Source organism: Antedon bifida, chromosome 4 (genome assembly GCF_963402885.1).
Source record: "Antedon bifida chromosome 4, ecAntBifi1.1, whole genome shotgun sequence".
NCBI lineage: Eukaryota > Metazoa > Echinodermata > Crinoidea > Comatulida > Antedonidae > Antedon > Antedon bifida.
The window spans coordinates 3,679,929-3,700,507 of NC_136229.1; the positions used below are offsets into that span (position 1 = coordinate 3,679,929).

The 20,579-nt window shown below is 33.9% G+C and overlaps 2 protein-coding genes and 1 long non-coding RNA gene across 14 annotated transcripts; 1 reads left to right on the forward strand and 2 right to left on the reverse strand.

Moving 5' to 3' along the window:
• Positions 1–209: 209 nt before the first annotated feature.
• LOC144839939 (uncharacterized) lies at positions 210–15,279 on the forward strand. 12 transcript variants are annotated; one of them, XR_013611813.1, is made up of 6 exons: positions 241–366; positions 2,399–2,474; positions 3,364–3,424; positions 3,698–3,775; positions 4,488–4,547; positions 4,807–5,147. XR_013611813.1 is itself a non-coding variant. In XM_078695526.1 (4 exons), exons 2-4 carry the CDS (start codon positions 11,402–11,404, stop codon positions 14,318–14,320), a joined length of 1,872 nt encoding a protein of 623 aa, XP_078551652.1. In that variant the 5' UTR covers positions 210–366; positions 11,323–11,401; the 3' UTR covers positions 14,321–15,279. The 12 variants fall into 12 exon arrangements, 1 of the variants encoding a protein (XP_078551652.1); XR_013611814.1 differs by lacking the exon at positions 241–366 and adding an exon at positions 1,274–1,292; XR_013611815.1 differs by lacking the exon at positions 241–366 and adding an exon at positions 1,490–1,507.
• LOC144840655 (uncharacterized) lies at positions 8,466–10,001 on the reverse strand. Its single transcript, XR_013611942.1, has 2 exons — positions 9,308–10,001; positions 8,466–9,174 (listed from the first exon to the last, which is right to left on the reverse strand). It is a non-coding gene; the product is annotated as an uncharacterized LOC144840655 (long non-coding RNA).
• A 1,856-nt stretch (positions 15,280–17,135) lies between the features above and the next one.
• LOC144840012 (mediator of RNA polymerase II transcription subunit 30-like) lies at positions 17,136–20,457 on the reverse strand. The gene is made up of 5 exons (XM_078695628.1): positions 20,373–20,457; positions 19,627–19,774; positions 19,008–19,169; positions 18,625–18,708; positions 17,136–18,079 (listed from the first exon to the last, which is right to left on the reverse strand). Exons 2-5 carry the CDS (start codon positions 19,741–19,743, stop codon positions 17,972–17,974), a joined length of 471 nt encoding a protein of 156 aa, XP_078551754.1. The 5' UTR covers positions 19,744–19,774; positions 20,373–20,457; the 3' UTR covers positions 17,136–17,971.
• Between the last annotated feature and the right edge of the window lie 122 nt (positions 20,458–20,579).

Genomic DNA, 20,579 nt, shown 5'->3' on the forward strand with positions numbered 1-20,579 from the left:
CAAGTCGAAACTTTACTATTTTCTCTTACTACAAACAAATCCATTCACGTACACGTGTAATCATCTTACTATAGTTACCTACCTATCCAAATGATTTGATTGGATGACGGTTTTCACATTGTTTATCGAGTTATAGATATTAAATTCCCCTATGATTAATAATGGATGCATCCATATCGATTTATTCGCCACGAAACTCATACAGCTGGGGTCCAGAAGATGAACGGTAGACAGATACGCTTCTGTAGTTGTGTTGTTGCACCCGCTAAGCAAACAACTCCACTCCATACAAACTTATCGTATTTCATACTTTCTACCAATACGACACCGAATCACTGCAGTTATTTCTATATACACTTTTACGAGGTGAGTTGATACCAAGTTAGCTAGTAAAACTTTTGTTATAGATTTATATACATATTAAATGAGTTTAAATGCTGGATTTTTAAACAATAGACGTTAAAATGGTTATGAGAGAAAATTACCCATCAAACACCTGTTGCGCGTATTAATTGTGATAATGATTTTATATATAAAAGCTGTTAAATGGATAGGATTGGACTTTGAAATCTCAAACGACTGTATGTGTAATACCTACGAGGCATTAATTAAATATATAATTTCTAACTTTATTATATACAACAATTACATTCATTATCTTTAAAAACATTGGTGTAAAAATATAATCGTATGATTTATGATGCAATTCCATTCGATATGCGTAGTAATAACAATTGTGAAATGAATGGAATTGATTTATAAGACTAGTGCTATGAGTAAACGCATGATATGCACTTTGCGCCATGGACAATAAAAAATATGACTCGCAAATGTGTATATGCATAATAAATACACCGGTATTTGATTTAGAAAAAGCAAGTATTATTTATGTCAATAATAATTTTGCTTTAGGCCTACTTGTGTTTATAATATAATGTAAGAAGCATGATTTCTAAAGAAATTAGTTTAAATATCTATCTAATACCAAGACAATTAATGATTTGGATTATATAGGCTAATTCCTATCCATATGGCGGCGTGAAGCCATTTCTCGCCACCGGTAGGCCTACAGGAACACCCGATTCTCGTACTGTTTATGTCTAACAACAAGAAACTGCTGTGCTGTTCCATGTCAAGCGACCATAACAGGCCCATCCATATCACGCATGTGTCACTGTTGCATGTCCCAGTACTGTACTACTGTAAAACTTCATTCATCTAACGTGAAATTGTCCGCCGGCAACCAGACTGAATGCCAATTGATATTATTAATTGTTACCATTATCATTTTTGTAAATATATTGTAATATCAGTTACATGGACATTTCATTTACAATTTAATTAAATGCATTATTATATTTTTGTACTTGCCTGACATATTATTTATTATCTATTAATTTTTTATTGACAGATTAAAAGTGATATTTTATTTTTAAAATCGCGTATCAAAAGGTCATCTTTTGACATAAATTAAAAATAATACTTACGTATAAACTATTTAAATTAAGTATAAAACATATCAAGTGATGCATTATCCTGCCTATAATATTATATAAGCTTAGTTATATTAAAACTTAATTATATAGTAGATACTGTATATTATATCGATGTAAAACTGTGTTAACAAGTTGTCGCGCCTGCTGGCCAACCAGCTACCACATATTACGTACGTGCCGTGTGCACCTAGACCAATTGCTGAATTGAATCGGTCTGGTCAATTCGTCCCTCATTCGTATGAATGTTGTTAGTTGGGATCTATCTGGTTGATCAATTCCCACTTGGTTTTCTTTGTCCCTTAAAATTCTATTAGATGTACATTAAATATTGAATAAACTGACCATCTAGTAGTAGGTTATGATAGGCCTCTAGAATCCCCTCTAGGTAGTCTACTAGCCTAGGCTAGTACTACTATACTACTACTCTAGGCTAGGCCTTGTTGTTTAGGTAGGCCAGGCCTAGCCTACTACTAGACCCTCTAGCCTACCACCACATAGGCCCTATGCCATAGCCTCAAGAAGGTTAGTAGGAAGGATGCTGGTCAACCCGTAACCATGCCAACTCGTACCCAAATTGGTCAATTTGTACTCAATTCGGCTAACCCGTACCCATGCAAACCCGTACTACCTAATTATTTGGCTTACTCGTAACGGATCCTATTAAACCTATGCCTAGTGGGATAGCCGGTTGTCAAACTATTAATCGGGTTCACAGATGATGAGGGTCATTTCAAGACGATCAGGACAAACTAATGTACTTTTAGGACGTTTGGGCCGCAAATTTGTTTTTTTTAATGGGAAAAGACAATCAGTGATCGGTTCATTCATAATAACAACATTTTATAAAACAGATGAATTTGTACTACTGTATTAAACAAATTTGCACTTTTTTTTCCCCTCAGTTTTGAAAAATAGGTCAAATGATGTTCTACGTAACGCAGTACTCAACTAAATTGAAGATTGCAAATGTAAAATTAGGTAAAAAATGAATATTATTATTATAACGATAAACTTAAGTTTTATATCTCTTTATTATCCATGGCATGTTAAAAAGTAGGTATAAGAACTCAATATAAAACAGTTGATCATGGAATATTGGTTATTTAAAATATTGAAAAAGATTTTCAAACCAGAATATAAAACAACCAAGCCCAGCTAAACATTAGAACTATCAGACCCAACGGTAAGACTATTGTGCCCAACGCCTATGACTGACCCAAAACTGAAGATGATGGGCCGGCAGGCCCACAGTTCATGTGGTGCAGATTTTAATAATGTACATTTTTTTCGATGTTTGGACTGTGGTCCAAAAGTATATTTCAGCCAGTCAAAAAAAAAAAATTCTTCATGTTCTTGAAATTTGTAAAGTAAGTAAAAATCATTCACAAGTTATGACAGTTTTACTGTTTTTCCCCACTGTCCAGGTTTACACTTGCCAAACTTTCGTGTTGGCTGATGTCTGATGTCAACTATCTTGTTTAATTATAAGCCAGCAAATTTGATTCACATAAACGCTCCATTATGAAAATCAAAATGGCGAAATGCTTGAAATCATGAAATTGCAAAAATTTAGTGCCATGAAAATAAAAGATTTTACAGTATATCATTGTAACTGTACACTGAGTTTTATTTTATATTAGTACAGTGCCAGTACAACTTTTTGTACATGCCATGTAACTAACAAAATGATTAGATGGTTTGTCAACAAGCTATAAATTGCTGGGTTTTTAATACTAGTTGCATTGTCAGTACAACTTGTTGAAGATAAAATACTAGCTCTAAAATACTAGTCTACTAGCTGTCTATTTTAGACTTCATAGTTTACACATGTCTTAATTAGGCATTATCATTTTGTTTCTGTCCACAGTTTGTTCCTATTGAACTTGCAGCATTTCCAGAGAAATATCATGAGGATGTTGATATTAAAAGTAAGTTGTGATTTTACTAAACAGCCATGTACAGCCCAATTTGCCTCTATTCACTGTTTGTGCTTTGTAGTTTTATATTAGTTGCATTGCCAGTACAACTTGATGTTGGCCTACATAGCATATCAACTAACATAATATCATTAGATGATTTGTCTACTAGCTGTCTATTTTAACTTGATAATTTAACCATCGACCTATAAATTAATCTAATTTATAGGTCCATGATTTAACTATGAAATATGTCCTAATCAGTCATTGCGCTTCTATCCACAGGTTGTCATGCATGCTATTGGACTTGCAAAATTTTCCCATAGAAATGTCATGAGGATGTTGATATTGTGCACATTAAAAGTAAGTTATGAGTCTACAGCACAGTCTAGTTTAAAGCCAAATTTGCACTTATTCACTTTGTGGTATTGTGCACAGTCAGGTAGACAGCCCAATTTGCCTCTATTCAATGTTTGTGCTGTGTAGTTGTATTGGTATTGATGCCAGTGTTTTCTATTCGTTGCATTGCCAGTGCAACTTGCTGTACATATTAACTAACATAATGATTACATGGTTTGTCTACTAGCTGTCGATTTTAAGTTTCTTGGACTCTGTTTTTAATCCTTTTTGGTTTTTTTCAATGTAATTAATAAAGAACCTACTTATGTTTTAGACCTGATTTGTTGCAATAAGGATATTTCTAATAGTGTTAATTGTAATGATGACATTTTTAATTCTTATCATTCTTCTTTAACCGTACTTATACATAGTTTTTGCTCATCTTAAGTCCAAAGAAAAATCCTTAAATTCAAGAAGAAGTATCTTACTGATTCTGTATTACTGCTCGTGCAAATTTCAAAAAACTTTGTAGGAGCAAGTACTACTCTTACTTACAAGCACTTGCTAATGAAATGAAAAATAACAACAACAAATTTTGGTCTTGGATGAAGAAGTCTTATAAATCTAATTACTCTTAACCGTCAGCCTTAAATCTTGGAGGTACTTCTGTTTTTAAGCTGAGATGCTTAACAAAAGGCTGATATGTTTAACAATTATTTTCAATCAATCTTTAAAGCTACAGTAGTGGTCCATATGAAATATCATGAGGATGAGGATATTTTTGTGCAGATTAAAAGTAAGTCTACAATACAGCCTAGTACAAAGCCAGATTTTCCCCTATCCACTGTTTGTGTTAATGTGTAGTTACACTTGTATTCATTTCTGTGTTTTTATTTAGTTGCAATGGCAACATTGTACATGGCATATTATTTTACACAATTTAATAGTTGGTTTGTTTAACATTAACATTTTTACTCATCCTTATATGTTATGTTGTATGTTATTAATGAGTTGTTTCGGTGATCATGTAATTACAGTTGTATTTATTGTTACAGGATAAAATACAGGATCGTGTGAATACATAAACAGACATATGAAGAAATAGGGTTTGAGGATGAAATGACACTGTTAGGACCATCACCCGTCCAAAACAGAATTTAGCACCTAAAAATATTCCTTAATTATGAAAAAGCATTATCAAATAAACATTTAAAAATAAATATCAAATAATTTTAGTTGTATGTGATATTTTAGTGTGACAAAGAAATTACTGTTAATAAAAGATGTTTTAGATATTTATAGTACAAATTAGTATTTTGTTTTATTTAACAGTACAATAAATTACACGTCTTGTTGTTACTATTGGTTTATATGGTATTGCAATAAAATGTATACATACAACACTCCTAATTTCCTAGTTTCTTCTTGAGAGTATATTTTGCAACAGAGCATTATTAAAGGCCTACTTTTAGTAATGTTCACTTTGTTCATAATACACATGTACCAATTGATGGAAGTTGCACATATTATGCGAAATAATAATTGTTATAATAATCATTATTAGTCATGTTACTGTTAAATATTCCACTAAAAGGCTGAAATGAAGAAATTTAGTTCATGAAAAATGTTGTGACGTCATCATAATGGCCCCTCGAATATTCATTCATTCATATTCACATTTATTTCAACAAATGGGTTCCACCCACTTTTTTTTTCTTAAGTGCCCTTTTAACACAGAGACCATCAGCGAAATTGCTAGTAAATGCCTAACTCATGAGAATTATGGCCAATTCTCCTAGCCAGCAGACTTTTTTTCATCTAATAGGTAGACTTAAATATATTTTTTCTTCAGTTGCTTGCATTTGCCCCTTTTTAAAGAAAAAAAAACTGGCTACGGGTGCACTTGCCATGTAGGGTGTTACTGGTTTTGATAACATCCTCTTCCCATGTACCCGTATTTATGTGTAATTAATAAAATGATATTAAGTAGTTCATTTAGATGTGTAGTAGCTACACCTGAAAGAGTCAATTTCAATCAACTAAGTTTAATACATTTTAAAATAAGGCATTAGACCTAATAATAGTAACATTATTTTAAAGAATAATACTCTGTCTCCGTAAAAAAAACGTTTGTGTCACTTCAAGTTGCATATGTGTTCATAGGCATCATATTTTGAAACTACAAATGGTCCAAACAATCTAAAATCTTAGTAAATTACCCAATTTTTCTACCAAAGATGAACAAATACATATAAAATGCTTGTACCAGATTTGAACAAAATTGCAAATGATTAAGTATTTTTCCGCGATAGTTTTTGAATGCTGTTTTACAGTGTTTTATTATTAGTCCAAATAATAAATTTCAATTACCAATACAAATCTAACTTTCCAATATAATTGTATTACAATTTTGGAATTAAATGCTGTTTTATGTGTGGAACAAACTTACACTATTAAATATTAAGTGTGTGTAATAATTAGTCATTAATTAGCTATTATTTGACATTTATTTTTTCGTTATTTAAAATCTACGCGAAAAAATCGGAGAGGACGCTGTTTTGCTGGTAAATAGATTAGGTTAGTGTGTGTGTTATTCTTCCGCTCGAGTATTCTTTAATTCACAGACTTCATCGCACAGGTACGGAGCTCCCAATTATTTTTGTATTCTTATACTACAGGAAAGGTTATTCCATTTTGCTAAAGGAACCTTTAAGTAATACAATATGTTTATTTATTTTCAATTCATTCAATCAAGGAAGGAAACTAATGTCTAAAAAAATAAAGTGTGAAACATAATGAATTAAAATAATAAGTACTTCCAATATGAGAAAATGTATTATCAATGTGTAAAATATCTAGCAATGCATGCCTTAATAGTAAATTGACGAGTCTCACTAAATATTGTAGGCTAGCTAGAGTGGTGGTTCAGTGTATGGAACCGGGAAGAGATTCGCTCTAGCCGCGTATGCTTATTAGTCACTCCGCGAGAGAGGTCGGCCTACGGGTAGGCCTTGGTCTTCTTTAATGGGGGCCTAGCTCGTGTCTACCAGAGTGCCTCGGCGGGCTCTACCTCCTACCTATACCCAGTAGAAGGCAAAAAACAAATTATGAAATGTGATGAAATGAAATAATAGTTACTGTTACGGGAAAATATGTTACCGACGATGGAGTAATAAAATATATCAACAATAAATTGACGAGTCTCTGGCCAGCAACTAACTAACTAACTCTTATACTTACAGCAAAGTTGTCTCAAAGAAAGCTTGAGTCGAAATAATTTCTTTGAATACTAAAAACAGGACCTAATGATGAAGGCTGCCTAGCCTACTACATACTACTAGCACTAGTATGCAGCGCTATACAAATTTAAAACCATCCATTATATTATATTCTATACCTGTACGACCACTGTAAAAGCCATGTTACAGTTTATGAAATGTTTAATATTAATAAACAAAAATTTACTGTCCGTCTCAATTTCTACATTGCAGTTAACGGAAGATGGTAGCAGCCAATATTATTAAGCATCTTTATTAGTGTATCAAATCAAATTTCTCAATATACTGTACTATACTAGAAGGTCTCTTGAAAAACTTGGAATGGTTTAGCACCACTCACAGGAGAGCGGCATGATTTAGAGGTACAGTACCACCAAAGCAAAGCAATTTTTATCAGTTCACATCATTTGTGTGTGGTAAGTAGCTTCTCAGAGATTATACCTTAATTCTCATCCTAAAAAGTACTTATTACACTTAATAACAAATTCTGTGAGAAATATATATATATTTTGTATGCTGCATGGTAACATTAAAAGCTAATTTTATTGTATCATTACTAAAATATCTAATGCAGTGACGTATTTATATTTTTCAGCTACAGATATGGACAATTTATGTAAAAGTGTGGGTGTACCCATCAATGAGAATAAACCAGGTAATGTGTTTGTATATGTAGAGTAACATATATGTAGAATAACATATACATAACTGTACAATAGCATCATCCAAATCAATCTACTATAAAACCAATGCATCTTTCGGATAGGTAGAATCAGTTATTGGTGTGCCACCACCCTTTACCAAATCAGTCAATAATGAAATATTTGGCCCTTTTGTAAATTGTGAAGTTGATCAACAATAAAATAATCTGGTCATTGTTATTGATATAAGCATTAATTTTTTTATTGATGTCTGGGCTCATGTATATTAATAATTTGACTTCATCAGGCTGGGTGAGTTGGTATGATTGCTGCACATTAATACTGGCAAAAGCCTGTGTAATTAACTCATATAGTCATAGTGTATGTAATATTTTTAAATCCTTATTGTATATAACTGTATGTAAATGGTATTTTAAATGAATAACTATCTAGAACAATTAAACTTGGCTTGTTGTACATCCTATTACTGTATTCTTCTCGTCTAGCGCGTTTACCAGTGGCATATTCTGTATACTGGAAATTCTTCCTTTATATGGTAGCCGAACAAGTGTACCATCATAAAATTACCTGTTATGGCTGACTGACTGCAGTTTGGTGTTAGTGTAAATGTTGTTGATAATTAATTAAAGCAAACAAGTCAAATACATTATTAGTGCTTTAATATAGTTTAATTTCACGGATCGCAACATGTATTAAATTTTATTTCAGTTGGTTACTAATTAACATATTTAATAAAAAACAAAAGATACTATTGTAAAGTAAATGAAATCAAAATTAATAAAATAATATTTATTATGTATAGTCAATCAATTAAAATCTTTTGAAATTATATTATAGAGGTAAAACATTTTGCATAAACATTGTGTAAATGTACATTTATAGTTGCATTATTATTATACATTAAAATATAGGTCCGATATCATTTGGGTAATGGAATGTACACACAATTGAGATACTATGGGGAACTACATATTTTTATTGAGTACAGTCTCCCCTAACTTTATGAACGTAAAATAATTCATAGTTAATATTTTTACTTGAAAAAGCATTTTTAATTTTTAAGGGTGCTATTTTGTTACAATTGTAACTTCTATGCTTTGGCAGTGTCACTCTAGATTTAAAAAAGATTTGCACACATGGACAATACATAAAGTTAAAGTTGTACAAGATATTTGTTCAATCATATACGAACCAAGTACCATATTATATTTGATATGAAACAACAAACAACTTTCTATTTTGTATTTGCATTATTAATATGTGACATTAATGGTGACTTTTTCTAACCCCAGTTAAAACTTCATTTTTGAAAATAAACAAACCAAACTTGGCATAGAACGACCCTACTGTCTAATATTTTTGTGCACAATGTACAGTACATCTGAATAATGGTGGACATCATTTCAACAAATTTGTTCTATCCTCTTTTATTGTATTTGAATCACTTCGATTTCCACAATGAATCATGTATTTCTTCAAATAACTGTAAAAAATATTATTAAATCACATTATTAGTTGATAATAGGGTTAGTGTAACTACTGTATGTGCAAATCATTATCTGATGACATTGCCCAGATCCAAGTAATTTAAATAAATATGCACTGAAATTTCTCACCATAGAAATTGCCCTTCTTATATTTTCATACAGCATTAATAGTATCAAATTCTAGGAGGTACGAGGGTGGGAAAAATTCATGACGATATCTTTTATTTCTGAAAGCACAGCTACAACCATCTGGAAATAGAAATGTTTTAAATTTAAATACAGAACTGTAAGCCTACTGTATTTGGTTTGAAACATACGTACAAATATAAATTTAATCACACTAACCAATTAGATGTTTTTTAAAAAAAAATTGTTATCTAGAAGAATACGAAATCCTAAAGTCTATCATAGGATTTATAGATCGACCACAGAAGAGCGAGAAAAATGCCGTGAAGTGGGTAGAGGGTCCCATTTCAAGAAATAATAAATGTTTTACATAGCATTCAACTTTACTTGGATACGCATCAGCTGTCATGGATATGAGTTGGTATGGGTACGGGACGGGGTTGACCGGACATATTTAGTAGTTTAGTGCTGTAGTTTGTAGCAAAAATGTAGTTAAACATCATTAGTTTAATTTTATCTCAAGAAGACCGGGAAATGGATGATACTACTGGGCCTAGCCATGCCATAGGTGGATCGCCATTGGTTAGCCTAGCTAAGGGGGTGGGGGAGGGGATACTGGCTCACCCGTACCATAACAAACTCGTACCATAACAAACTCGTACCCATGCCACTCTTACCCAAATTGTATATATTTTGGTCAGTTCATACCCGAATCGAACATTATACTACTAGGCATTTAGCATTTAATTAAACTTGGGTATGAATCATATATAAAATGTGTTAGGGTATAATGAGGCCTGGCCTCATAGAGCAATCAGCTAGAGCATCCTGAGGCGGATGCATGGGTAAATAATCACGGCTAGCCTAGCCTACTAGATAGGTCTAGCTAGGCCTACTACAGGCCACCACTAGGCTAGGCCTAGCTTACATATATTTATATATACTTATATCTATATTTATTTATACTTATCTTGGCACAAAACTGCACGGTCTCCTTAGGCAGGCTAGAAAGGGTTGACATACGATCGGTCGGGTCGGGTCGGTTCAAGCATGGTTCAAGAGGGTCCTCCAAGTTATAATTATTGATAGGGGGGCTTGGTATTTAGGAGGACTCGTCCAAGGCGATATCGGACCCATTTTAGAGACGATCAGGTCAACCCGTACCAAATTTGGCGAACTTGTACAGACATTTCGCTAACTAATTCTTGGTGGAAAATCATCGACATTTTTACTGAAATATCCTGATAGTTTGCTTAAACAGAAATCTAAATCCTAGAATTGCATACACTGTTCGAAACATACACAAATCTAGGGCCTTGGCCTCCTAGTTTAACCCAGGTCTATAATAATGTTCACCAATCACGAGCGAGTTCCATTGTTTGGTTGGGCCTACGACTCGACTCTGGTTGCCGGCGGACAATTTCACATTAGATGAATGAAGTTTTACAGTAGTACAGTACTGGGACATGCAACAGTGACACATGCGTGATATGGACGGGCCTGTTATGGTCGCTTGACATGAAACAGCGCAGCAGTTTCTTGTTGTTAGACATGAACCGTACGAGAATCGGGTGACAGGAAGCGGGCGCAGTATCCTGTTTAACGCTCTAAAAACTGATTAACTGATTAACATTATGAATGAATACCTAATTACAAATCCATTACCAATAGAAAAATAATAGAAACTTGTTGTATATCAGTACACGCGTAGAATCCGTCCAATCACCCTTCTCCCAATTTGGTCTCAATAATTATTAGTAGGCCTCTCCAGAACCGGCATTTAGAAAAATATCTACCCTACTGTATTTCGCTACTCTATTGTATTGGCTAATATTCAAACGAAACAACATATAACAATATTAATTCGCAACCAAATTGGCCAATCAAAGTCGACGGATAAACCAAACAGCGGTTTGTGATTGGTCAATATTGCGCGTACATCTTTGTGTTGTATCCGTTGCAAAATATTCATGCTGTGATAATACTAATAGGTTATTGAACTCTTTTTAAACATTTAGATTGATAGTGATGTTATCAACTTTTACGCACTGAACAAACAAGAGGATAACAAGGTTAGTCGACCCGTAGTTTAGAACAATGGCTCTGGAGGCATTAGAAGGAGCCAATTTGTTGGATTTAACCAAAGTGTCTGCATCTCTATCTGATCAAAACTCTAATACCGAGAACTGTATGAACAAATGCGACGAAGATATATCTGCTAATATTGACAACGATTCTATTGAACCTTCATCGCCACGTGGAGAGGGAGACGGTGGTGTGACGACCAACATAGACGATTTAATGGAGGTTGCAGAACTACCAACCTCAAGTGACACTCCAAATGACGATGATATACCAGTCGAAAAGACGTCCGACGCAGACGTTGAGCCGAAAGTATTCGAAGATACCGAAGTCATCGAAGGTGAGGTCGTTAGTTACTCACCAGTTCTAAATGACACTGCTGTCGCGTCTGGTGATATCAAACCCAGTGATATTCTGGTGAATGACGAAACTCCGAAATCACCAATTCTTGCTGCTCCGCCGTCACCAGTATCTCCTCCACCAGAGGTACCACAGTCGCCAGTCAAGACTACGACAGACGAGACGATGAATAACGCTGAAAAGGCACCAGCAATTGATTCATCTGTTGACAGTTTGTCCATCGTAACCAATCCATCTGAAACTAGTGAAGACAGTAAGTCACAGATGTCCACAGAGAGTGAAGATAAAACTCACAGACTGATGAATGGTATGATCCTTACATTCTGAAACTTTGAGATTAACAATCTACTTTATTCACTACTGGACTCTTGTGATATCTATGGTGTATGATTCCAATTCTTCATCTTTATCTCGAACTTGCTTCAACATCCCCATCTGTATAACAAAGTTTGACAGCCATGATAAGTTCACGGTATGGTAAAGCCTTTTCTACACTATCAAACTTTATGTGACAACAAATGTGATGTGCCCATATAAGGACATGATGATGTCATATCAATACTATATTTGGGAATATCACTACTATATTTGGGAAATCACAGTGTAGACAGAGCTTAACACACACAAAACGTCGGTCTTTACCTCCTTCTTTGTAATTTATCTACGTACGTTTCTTTTATTTTATAGGTGTTCCAGAAAAGGTAAAAGAACAGAAAGTAACCAAAAGCAATAGTAGTAGTCATCAGTTGGCACCAAGGTCCAACAAATCGTCACTACTACGTTCAACACCAAAGCCTCCTTCTGAAAATAAGCTAACGAGGCTTGCTAAAGTTAAAACAACTACTCCAAAGAAACGGCCAGTATCTACACGAAGGACGAGTGGTAGTGGGGACGAGTCAGAGAAGCACCATTCAAACAAAGCTGTGTTAACTGCAGCAGATCCTATACCAGACTCCCAAAGCGACTTCAAACCAGGGCAGTTCTGGGAGGCAAAGAAAGCGATTTCTCAAGTAAAAGCCAAAAAGACATTGGATGCTAGGAAAGACTTCGCAAAATCTAACAAACTGTTTGGTGTTAAACCAATGCCACACGACCCTTCCCCTCCTCCTATGAGAAGAGCGACGAGCAAGGCCAGCATGGCGGGAGGTGAGAAGACCCACACTAAGGTTGAGCCAAATCCTTATGGTGGGCCGGGTGAAAAGTACCTAACACCATTGCAACAAAGAGATAAACAAGTAAAAGATTTACATCATTACGTAGCATCGTTGGAAGGCGTGATAGAAGAAAAAGACTTGCTGATAGAAAGTTTTGAGCAGCAGAAAATTGATAGCGTCAAAGCAATGGAGGCTAAGAAGACCGAAGAAAAGCAAGTTGTCGAAGAAACTTTAAAGGTTAGATAATCATGTTTACCTTTTTTTTTTGGAAAAAAATCAGTAAGAAAATTAGAATGGTAATAGTTATTGTGTCATATATCCAAAATGGAATTCTCAATAATTAACATTTAAACATGGTCTCTTAAGAAAAAATTAAAATCATGACAAAAATAACTTGGGTATAAAAAATGTGCATAGTTATTATTAAAAACATAAGCCTGATAATGATGACAAAAAAACAATTTTACAATATGAAATAAAGTCGTATTTTTAGTGTACACCTGACAATTTGATACCAGTTGACTATATTTATTATCAGTATCGATTTATTTACATTTACAGCATCTGTTATTGTATTAAAAAATTTGCATAATTTTATGACAAAATATATACATAATTAAACTACCATATGTAAGTACCTTTATGATAACATATTTTCCAAACGATTTGGATGTTATCTTTATGATATATTCATAAATGAACTTCTGTAAATCATACTATTATTACAATTCTTCAGTTCTTAAGAACGTGTCTCTACCACGTGATTGTTGGTACGACATTCATAAATGTCGTGAGTGCCTCTCCTCATTCCTTTTTATTTTACTAATTAAGTCCACATTATGGTAATCTATCATAAAAAGATAATATTTGCATTTTTAAAAAATAATATCAATTTTCATCTTAGAAATCTCAAGAAGAAACTGCAGAAGTTCGGCAGAAATTAGAAGAAACCGAGAGAACATTAAGTAAACGAGAGGAAAAAATCAATCGTCTAGAAAAAGTGATAGTCAACATGGAACAAGAGTACGAAGAACGTGAGGGAGTTCATCAGGAGAGGTATCTGGAGATGTATCAAAAAGGTATGGCAGCAATGACAATAGAACATGACGAGGAATTAGTAGCTGGTGCACAAGCAGATCCCAAGAGTGCCAACATAAAGCAGCTGCTGAAGAAACTGGAGAAGACCGAAATGGAGTTGGCAAAGGTTAGAGAGACCAAACGGCTGGAGGTTTACGAGGGAGCTATTCCATTAGAAAGCGATTCTGAAGCCAGAGTGGAGCTTTTAAAAAGCGCTGTTTATTACTTTTTAACGGACAAAGAACCCGATAATAACTTAAAAACAATGCTGTCTATGTTGAATTATAGTGAAGTACAGAAAACTAACATCAGATCACACATCAAAAAGAAGAAAAAGAAGTAAGATTTTATCAAAATGATACGTGGAAAGACCAGTTTATTTAAGGTGTTGGTAAGATTAGTTTAAAACAATTATTACGTCAAATTGAATAAATCAATGGGAAAACTGTACTGAAACAGTAAAGTAAATATTCGGACCATGTATGGTAGTATAGAATTCCTCCATGTTCGGATCAGACCTAAATATTTTATATTTGAACGTTATGCACCAAAGACCTTGAAGAAACGTAGCTCATTTTCTCGAATGCCATCCAATATTTTAAGAATTACATTGTGTGTGGTTTTTCCTATTTAAAGGAACCATAATTTTCTACTTTGAACATTTTAGTATATTGAATTATAGACTGTAATCCTTGATTATTGTTGATTGCATTTTATGTTAACAATTAAGGAAGTTATGTACGTTTGCATGCAAGCGCAGCTGTACACTATCACACGGTTGTTTGTTACGTGTACATTAATAGATCCACGCATGATACATGTACGTAATGTCCTCATTGTCAACCACCTAACGCAAGCGCACATGACGTCACAAATGCGCGCGTAGGTATCAAGCATTAATGTTGTCGATATTAGAATACAAAATAATAATTAGTTAGTTTAGAATAACATAGGTTGCGCACCTTTTTTGGTAATAACTTTTGAGAACCGTAAATAGACTACTACGATTCCCATCCTCATCCCGCCCCCTTTGTGTATCCAATTAAATGGTTCTTCATTGACTTAACAGCTTAATGAATCGTGGGTAATCGACCATTAAACGAATAATAGATCTCTCTGTTAATAAGCTTATTTTGCGTTTTGTTTTATACCAAACAGAAATTGATCAATATGTTCTGACAGTTTGAAATGCAGCTATATTGAATGTATAATATCGTGAGTGATGCTATGCACATACAATTTCTTTTTACTTGCTTTTAATTGCCATTAACGTTGTTGCAATTGTTATATTATTTGTATAGATTACCTTTTTCACAAAAATCAAAGCATTTAAATGTTAAATCCACTTTTTCATTATTGTAAGTTCTAGTTTACATTCATCCGATGCATAATTTAAAATAAATTGTCTTCGACGTGTTTTCTTTTTATAGAAGCACTGACGATGAAGGTCAGGGTAGTCGTGCAAATAATTATTCGATAATTCGAAGTTTATCGTTCATTTTCTAATTTGTTAGATATTACTGAGAAAATTCAATTTATTGTTTACAGTAGAACTCCTATTAGTACAATAACTTTAGGACCTAAAGTGTCTCCTTGGTATGAGGTGGTGTCATCTGACAAGGTGTTCCACGATTAGTGGTTCCATCCATCTATAAGACAACAACTTTGGGACCTAAAATGTCTCCTTGGTATGAGATGGCGTCACCTGACAAGATGTTCCATCAATGTGTATACAGTAAAACTCCTATTAAGGCAATAACTTTGGGACCTAAAATGTCTCCTTGTTATGAGATGGTGTCATATGACAAGGTGTTCCATCCATCTATTAAGACAATAACTTTGGGACCTAAAATGTCTCCTTGTTATGAGATGGCGTCATCTTAAAAGGTTGTCACATGATTAGGCGTTCCAAAGAAGGGGTTCTACTGTATTTGAAATTTAGATGGTATTCTTTATATATATGTGTATATACATTTTCGATTATTATCTTGTAAACCTGGATTTATAAATCAAAAATATTAGTACAGTATATTATAATAAATAATATTATAAAAAGTAATATTAATACTGTCTGTTTATACAATTACATTACTTAGATAAAAATTAATGATGTTTTTACAAAGTAGATTTGATTTAGGGTACAGGCTATCTAAATTGGTGGTGTTTGATGTGAATAAAGAAATACAAAACAACCATTGTTGTATCCTGTAGTTTATTAAAAATACTAAAATTACAATATTTTTTTTTTCATACGCATCCAAAACAGCGAGCACAAACTCGCCAATTATACTTTTTTATAATTGATCGTGCTTATAAACTAAGTCTCATTTGAGGCTTAGGGAGTGAAGTTGAAAGAGTCGTGAGTTACAACCCTTGCAGCTTCAGCATTTACTGACGTTTTTGATATGCAGTATAGATTGTTACTGCAGTTTACTGCAAACACCATGCACGTTTCCCGCAAATCATACGCTACCCGTTATTCCCAATAATGTAGGGGATCTGTGCGACGGGGGATAGTCAATTTTATTGGTATGCCTATCGCTTTTTTGTAAAGAACGCGTAGCGGGATCAATTATGTACTAGGCGATACATAATAAGTATTGTTGTTATGACGATAAGTCAATTTTGAATTGTCAAATATAAAAAACCGTAAAACAATTTAGGCCTAATCAACGTTTGCCAAAAATGCCCACAAGTGACATTTTGATTGAATATTGATTTGTTACACATTCGACCACAAATAAAGCTTTTATGGACAGTGTGTAACTTCATTTACGGATAATGGTTTGGTATTCAAACCGGATTAATTTTCAGCCTAAAATTAGTGGATTAAAACCTATAAAACGGGCCTGGGCAAAATTGGTGTCAAACAAGTCATGGAGACTCCATGTTGGACTACTCCATTCCGATTTTAGGGGATGAGCTGCGAGAGGATACATGGTTAATTTGTCGCTTTTTAATTATCAAAGAAACAAATCAATCAGACTTCAATGCTGTACCTAATTGGTAGGCGCAAAGCCTCCGAAATCTCTGACATGTTTGGCACACATGGCGTGTCATAATTATAAAATAAATATAAGAATAAAAACGTGATGATCTGCTGGTGGCGCTCGTGAATAAATACTTGGGGTTTGGGAGTGAAAAGTGGTACAAATGCATTACACAAACGTTTTTCTATCTTTATTAATGTACAGAGTTTTATAAACTTGCAATACAACATTCACTTGAGATGAATGGCTCTTTTTTTTATCCTGGTATTTTGTTTTAAGACAAAGCCCTGGTTTAAAGCATGGGTTTCTAATCCTTGGCACGTCATTATTTGCTATTTGATGGTGTGAAAAAGTTTAAAATAGTTGTAGCATTGTTGTATCTGCAAATATTCGCTACAACTATATTGTTACCGTTACTTGGTTGTTTAAAGTCTCTCTTTTTTGCATTCAACTAATATTTATACAGTAATAAGAACATCTGTTACAGTTATACCATCTGTTACAATTTATACCTCCATGGTTTAAAGATATATTGTCCCCCTAAAAAAATATTTTTTAAAATTTGTTTTTTTAATATGTTATTTTAATGTCACATAATAGTTATTCACTCTCACAAAAAATTTGGTCTGAAAAAAATTTATTTACCTGAGAAAAATGTAATTTAAAGCAAAAAATGGTCAAATTGTCTGGAAGACAATGAGTTTTTGGGTAATTTAACTGTTTATTTTGTCTTTTAATAGGTGAAATAATTTTTTTTCTTATGGAAGTGAACAACTTCATTAAAACTGCAAAATGGCCTATTCAAAGTCCGATTTTAAAAATCTTTATTTTTCATGATATTGGGGGACAATACATCTTTAAGTTCAAGGAACGATAGATTCGATTTTTCAGTCTTGAAACTATAAATTATTGTTCTTTTCTGCTGTTTTCCTAATGGCACACACCATTTTTGTTTTTGAAGTGCTATTTATAGCTGGTTTGACCTCAGGTCATCCATGCTAAAATCAAGTGATACCAGCATTTCGCATAGCCATCATTGTGTTGATATCCCATATTATGGTTCGTATCTGTTCCATTATCAGTTTTAACTTTCGATTTTTGGCTTCAATATTCTACAACAAATCACAAAAAAAAATTGTCTATAGACTGGGAAGTAATTGCGCTTCTTTATCTTCATTAAGTTTCACAATCAAATTTATTATTACGAAACTAGGAGGCCTACTTTTTAAGTGTGGGAACTAGTACACCGGGGTGACCCCTTACTCGTCTTGAAAGATGTACTAGGTTCTTTAATGTGCACATGAGCATTTTGTGTACACTGGGCCTATGGTTTATAGTCCTTATACGAGAATACTTGTTCTACCACCAGAACCGTATGTATTACGGTTCCACTGTCTTAACCGCTCGGCCACTTACTTACTGGCATTTGAAGACAGCTTCCAATTAGTTAAGTCTTCATTATAAAGCATTTTTTTTTCTATGCAAGCATTTTTTTCACCCAATTTACTTGGGATTCATTTATTAGAATATAATTGTATTTTAGCGCGATTGTATATTTCTTATATGCGCTATATAAGAATTAAGTATTATTAATTAAAATAGATTATAAATATGCAAATTTAAAAAATGTTCAGGAATGCAATTTAATTCAAAATACCTGAATTGTTTCAGCCATCCTCTGTTGTCGTTCAGGAATTGGTTTCTCTGGGTTTTGTTCATTAGCCCATGGAATTTGCGATGCCTAAAATGAAAGTAATTAATGAAGGGTTAAATGGTTCTATTTATTTATATATTCGCCGTTAAGTAGATAAAAAACACCACAAAGTCGCTGTTAGTAGGAGTCAATTTAATTTTGCTACAACCAGGATGTCATAGGACTTAATTTTGTCAAATTAACCGAGTCTCCAGCTAAATTGACCAAGAAAAGTCCAACCCGAACACACAAAGTTACCTTAGATAAATTTACCATTTTTCATGTCCCGTGCGAACAAGGCTTTAGATAGTCTATATACAAAACAATTTAAACAAACAAAACATTACCATTGGCGTGGACGAAAGTTCTAATGCGTTACAGTTTTCTTTACACTTCTCGTAGACAATCTTTAGCTGACGAAATAAGACGGTAATGCTGTGCAGTTGTTCGTCAATTTTTTTCTTCCGGTCTTGATGGTTTGCATATCGAAAATGAACGCCGTTTGGTAGCTAATAATATTTTATAAAAAGATTGACAAAAAATAAGTAAAAATGATATGAAGAGCTTTCAGTTTAGAAGAAATGTGACAAACAATTTGTTATGAATACAAATAACTATTACTACATTATCTATCGTAGACCAAGATCAAATACAACTTTCAGTATAATGGGAAATTCTAATATGGATGAAATTAATGAAGGATGGGATTACACAAGGATGGGATTACACAAGGATGGGATTAGACAAGGGTGGGATTAGACAAGGGTGAGATTAGACATGGGTGAGATTAGACAATGGTGGGGTTAGACAATGGTGGGGTTAGACAATGGTGGGGTTAGACAAGGATGGGGTTAGACAAAGATGGTGTTATAGGTTACAAGGATCATGATGGGAATATACATAAATAGATATTACTATTAGAAATGGGTTATAAAGAATGGGAATACACACACATCATTGTCATACCTGTGTTGTTTTGAGTAAGTTAAACAATTCCATTGTTTTCATCACAAGCTCCTGCACAGTCTCTTGGCCCATCTGGCATAGAGCCGTTGGATTCAACGCTGACTCTCTATTGGCCATCACATATATGAATAATTACACAATAATGAGCCTGTAAAGAATATAATTTATAAACCAGTGTCTGTCTGTAATCATGGCCTATCCTGCTTGCCATGCATGATGATACTATTACCAGGAAGTTGTTATTAGTAATTAGTAATTACTATTACTAACCAGATATACTCATTTGTAGTATTGCCACACTCACACTACACTAGACTAGGTTTACCTCACATTCAATAATAATTAAGCAAGGGAAATGTGGAACAGCACAGCCAGTGGATCAGTGCGGTGGGACCAAGTGCAGACGTCTCCTACTAATACTGGCTAAATTTGGCCTTGATTGAGTAGAGGGCTAGGCTAGCTTACTCTAGCTAGACTAGTGAACAACCTTGACCAAGTCCGTCAAAGCATCTAGGCCTAGGCCTATAAACTCACGCTTAGGACAGGTCCTGAGAGAGACTAGGCCTAGGCCTAGGCCTAGCTAGTCCTACTAGTACTACCACGGTTCGTACCTGGCGGAGGCGCGGCTAGCCTAGGCCTAGCTAGTTTAAGTATATCTACCAAATTAGGCCTAGCTCAAAGAAGCCACTCTCTTTTATAATCAACTTCAATGCATAAAAAGGAAAACAATGTATTTATTTACTTACACATGTCATTTATTTCAGGATTTTGTCTTGTTTTTGTGTGTGTTGTGTTTTGTTCGTGTCGAACGTTACGAACCTCAAGTGCGCCACCAATGACACTAGGAACTATGGAACGTGAAAGATGCATTTACATATTTTTCAATAAAATAAAAGATAGGAATGGTGATATCTCAGAAGAATACCGTTTATTACTAAAGTATGTGAGTAATG

Bases quoted from the DNA above. Each gene is read 5' to 3' on its own strand.
- LOC144839939 (XM_078695526.1), top strand. From the start codon at position 11,402: ATGGCTCTGGAGGCATTAGAAGGAGCCAATTTGTTGGATTTAACCAAA. The intron at 12,054-12,433 runs GTATGATCCTTA...TTTATTTTATAG, and splicing joins AACTCACAGACTGATGAATG to GTGTTCCAGAAAAGGTAAAA. The intron at 13,138-13,804 runs GTTAGATAATCA...TTTTCATCTTAG, and splicing joins TTGTCGAAGAAACTTTAAAG to AAATCTCAAGAAGAAACTGC.
- LOC144840012 (XM_078695628.1), bottom strand. From the start codon at position 19,743: ATGGCCAATAGAGAGTCAGCGTTGAATCCAACGGCTCTATGCCAGATG. The intron at 19,170-19,626 runs GTATGACAATGA...AAATATTATTAG, and splicing joins ACTTACTCAAAACAACACAG to CTACCAAACGGCGTTCATTT. The intron at 18,709-19,007 runs GTAATGTTTTGT...CTTTCATTTTAG, and splicing joins AACTTTCGTCCACGCCAATG to GCATCGCAAATTCCATGGGC.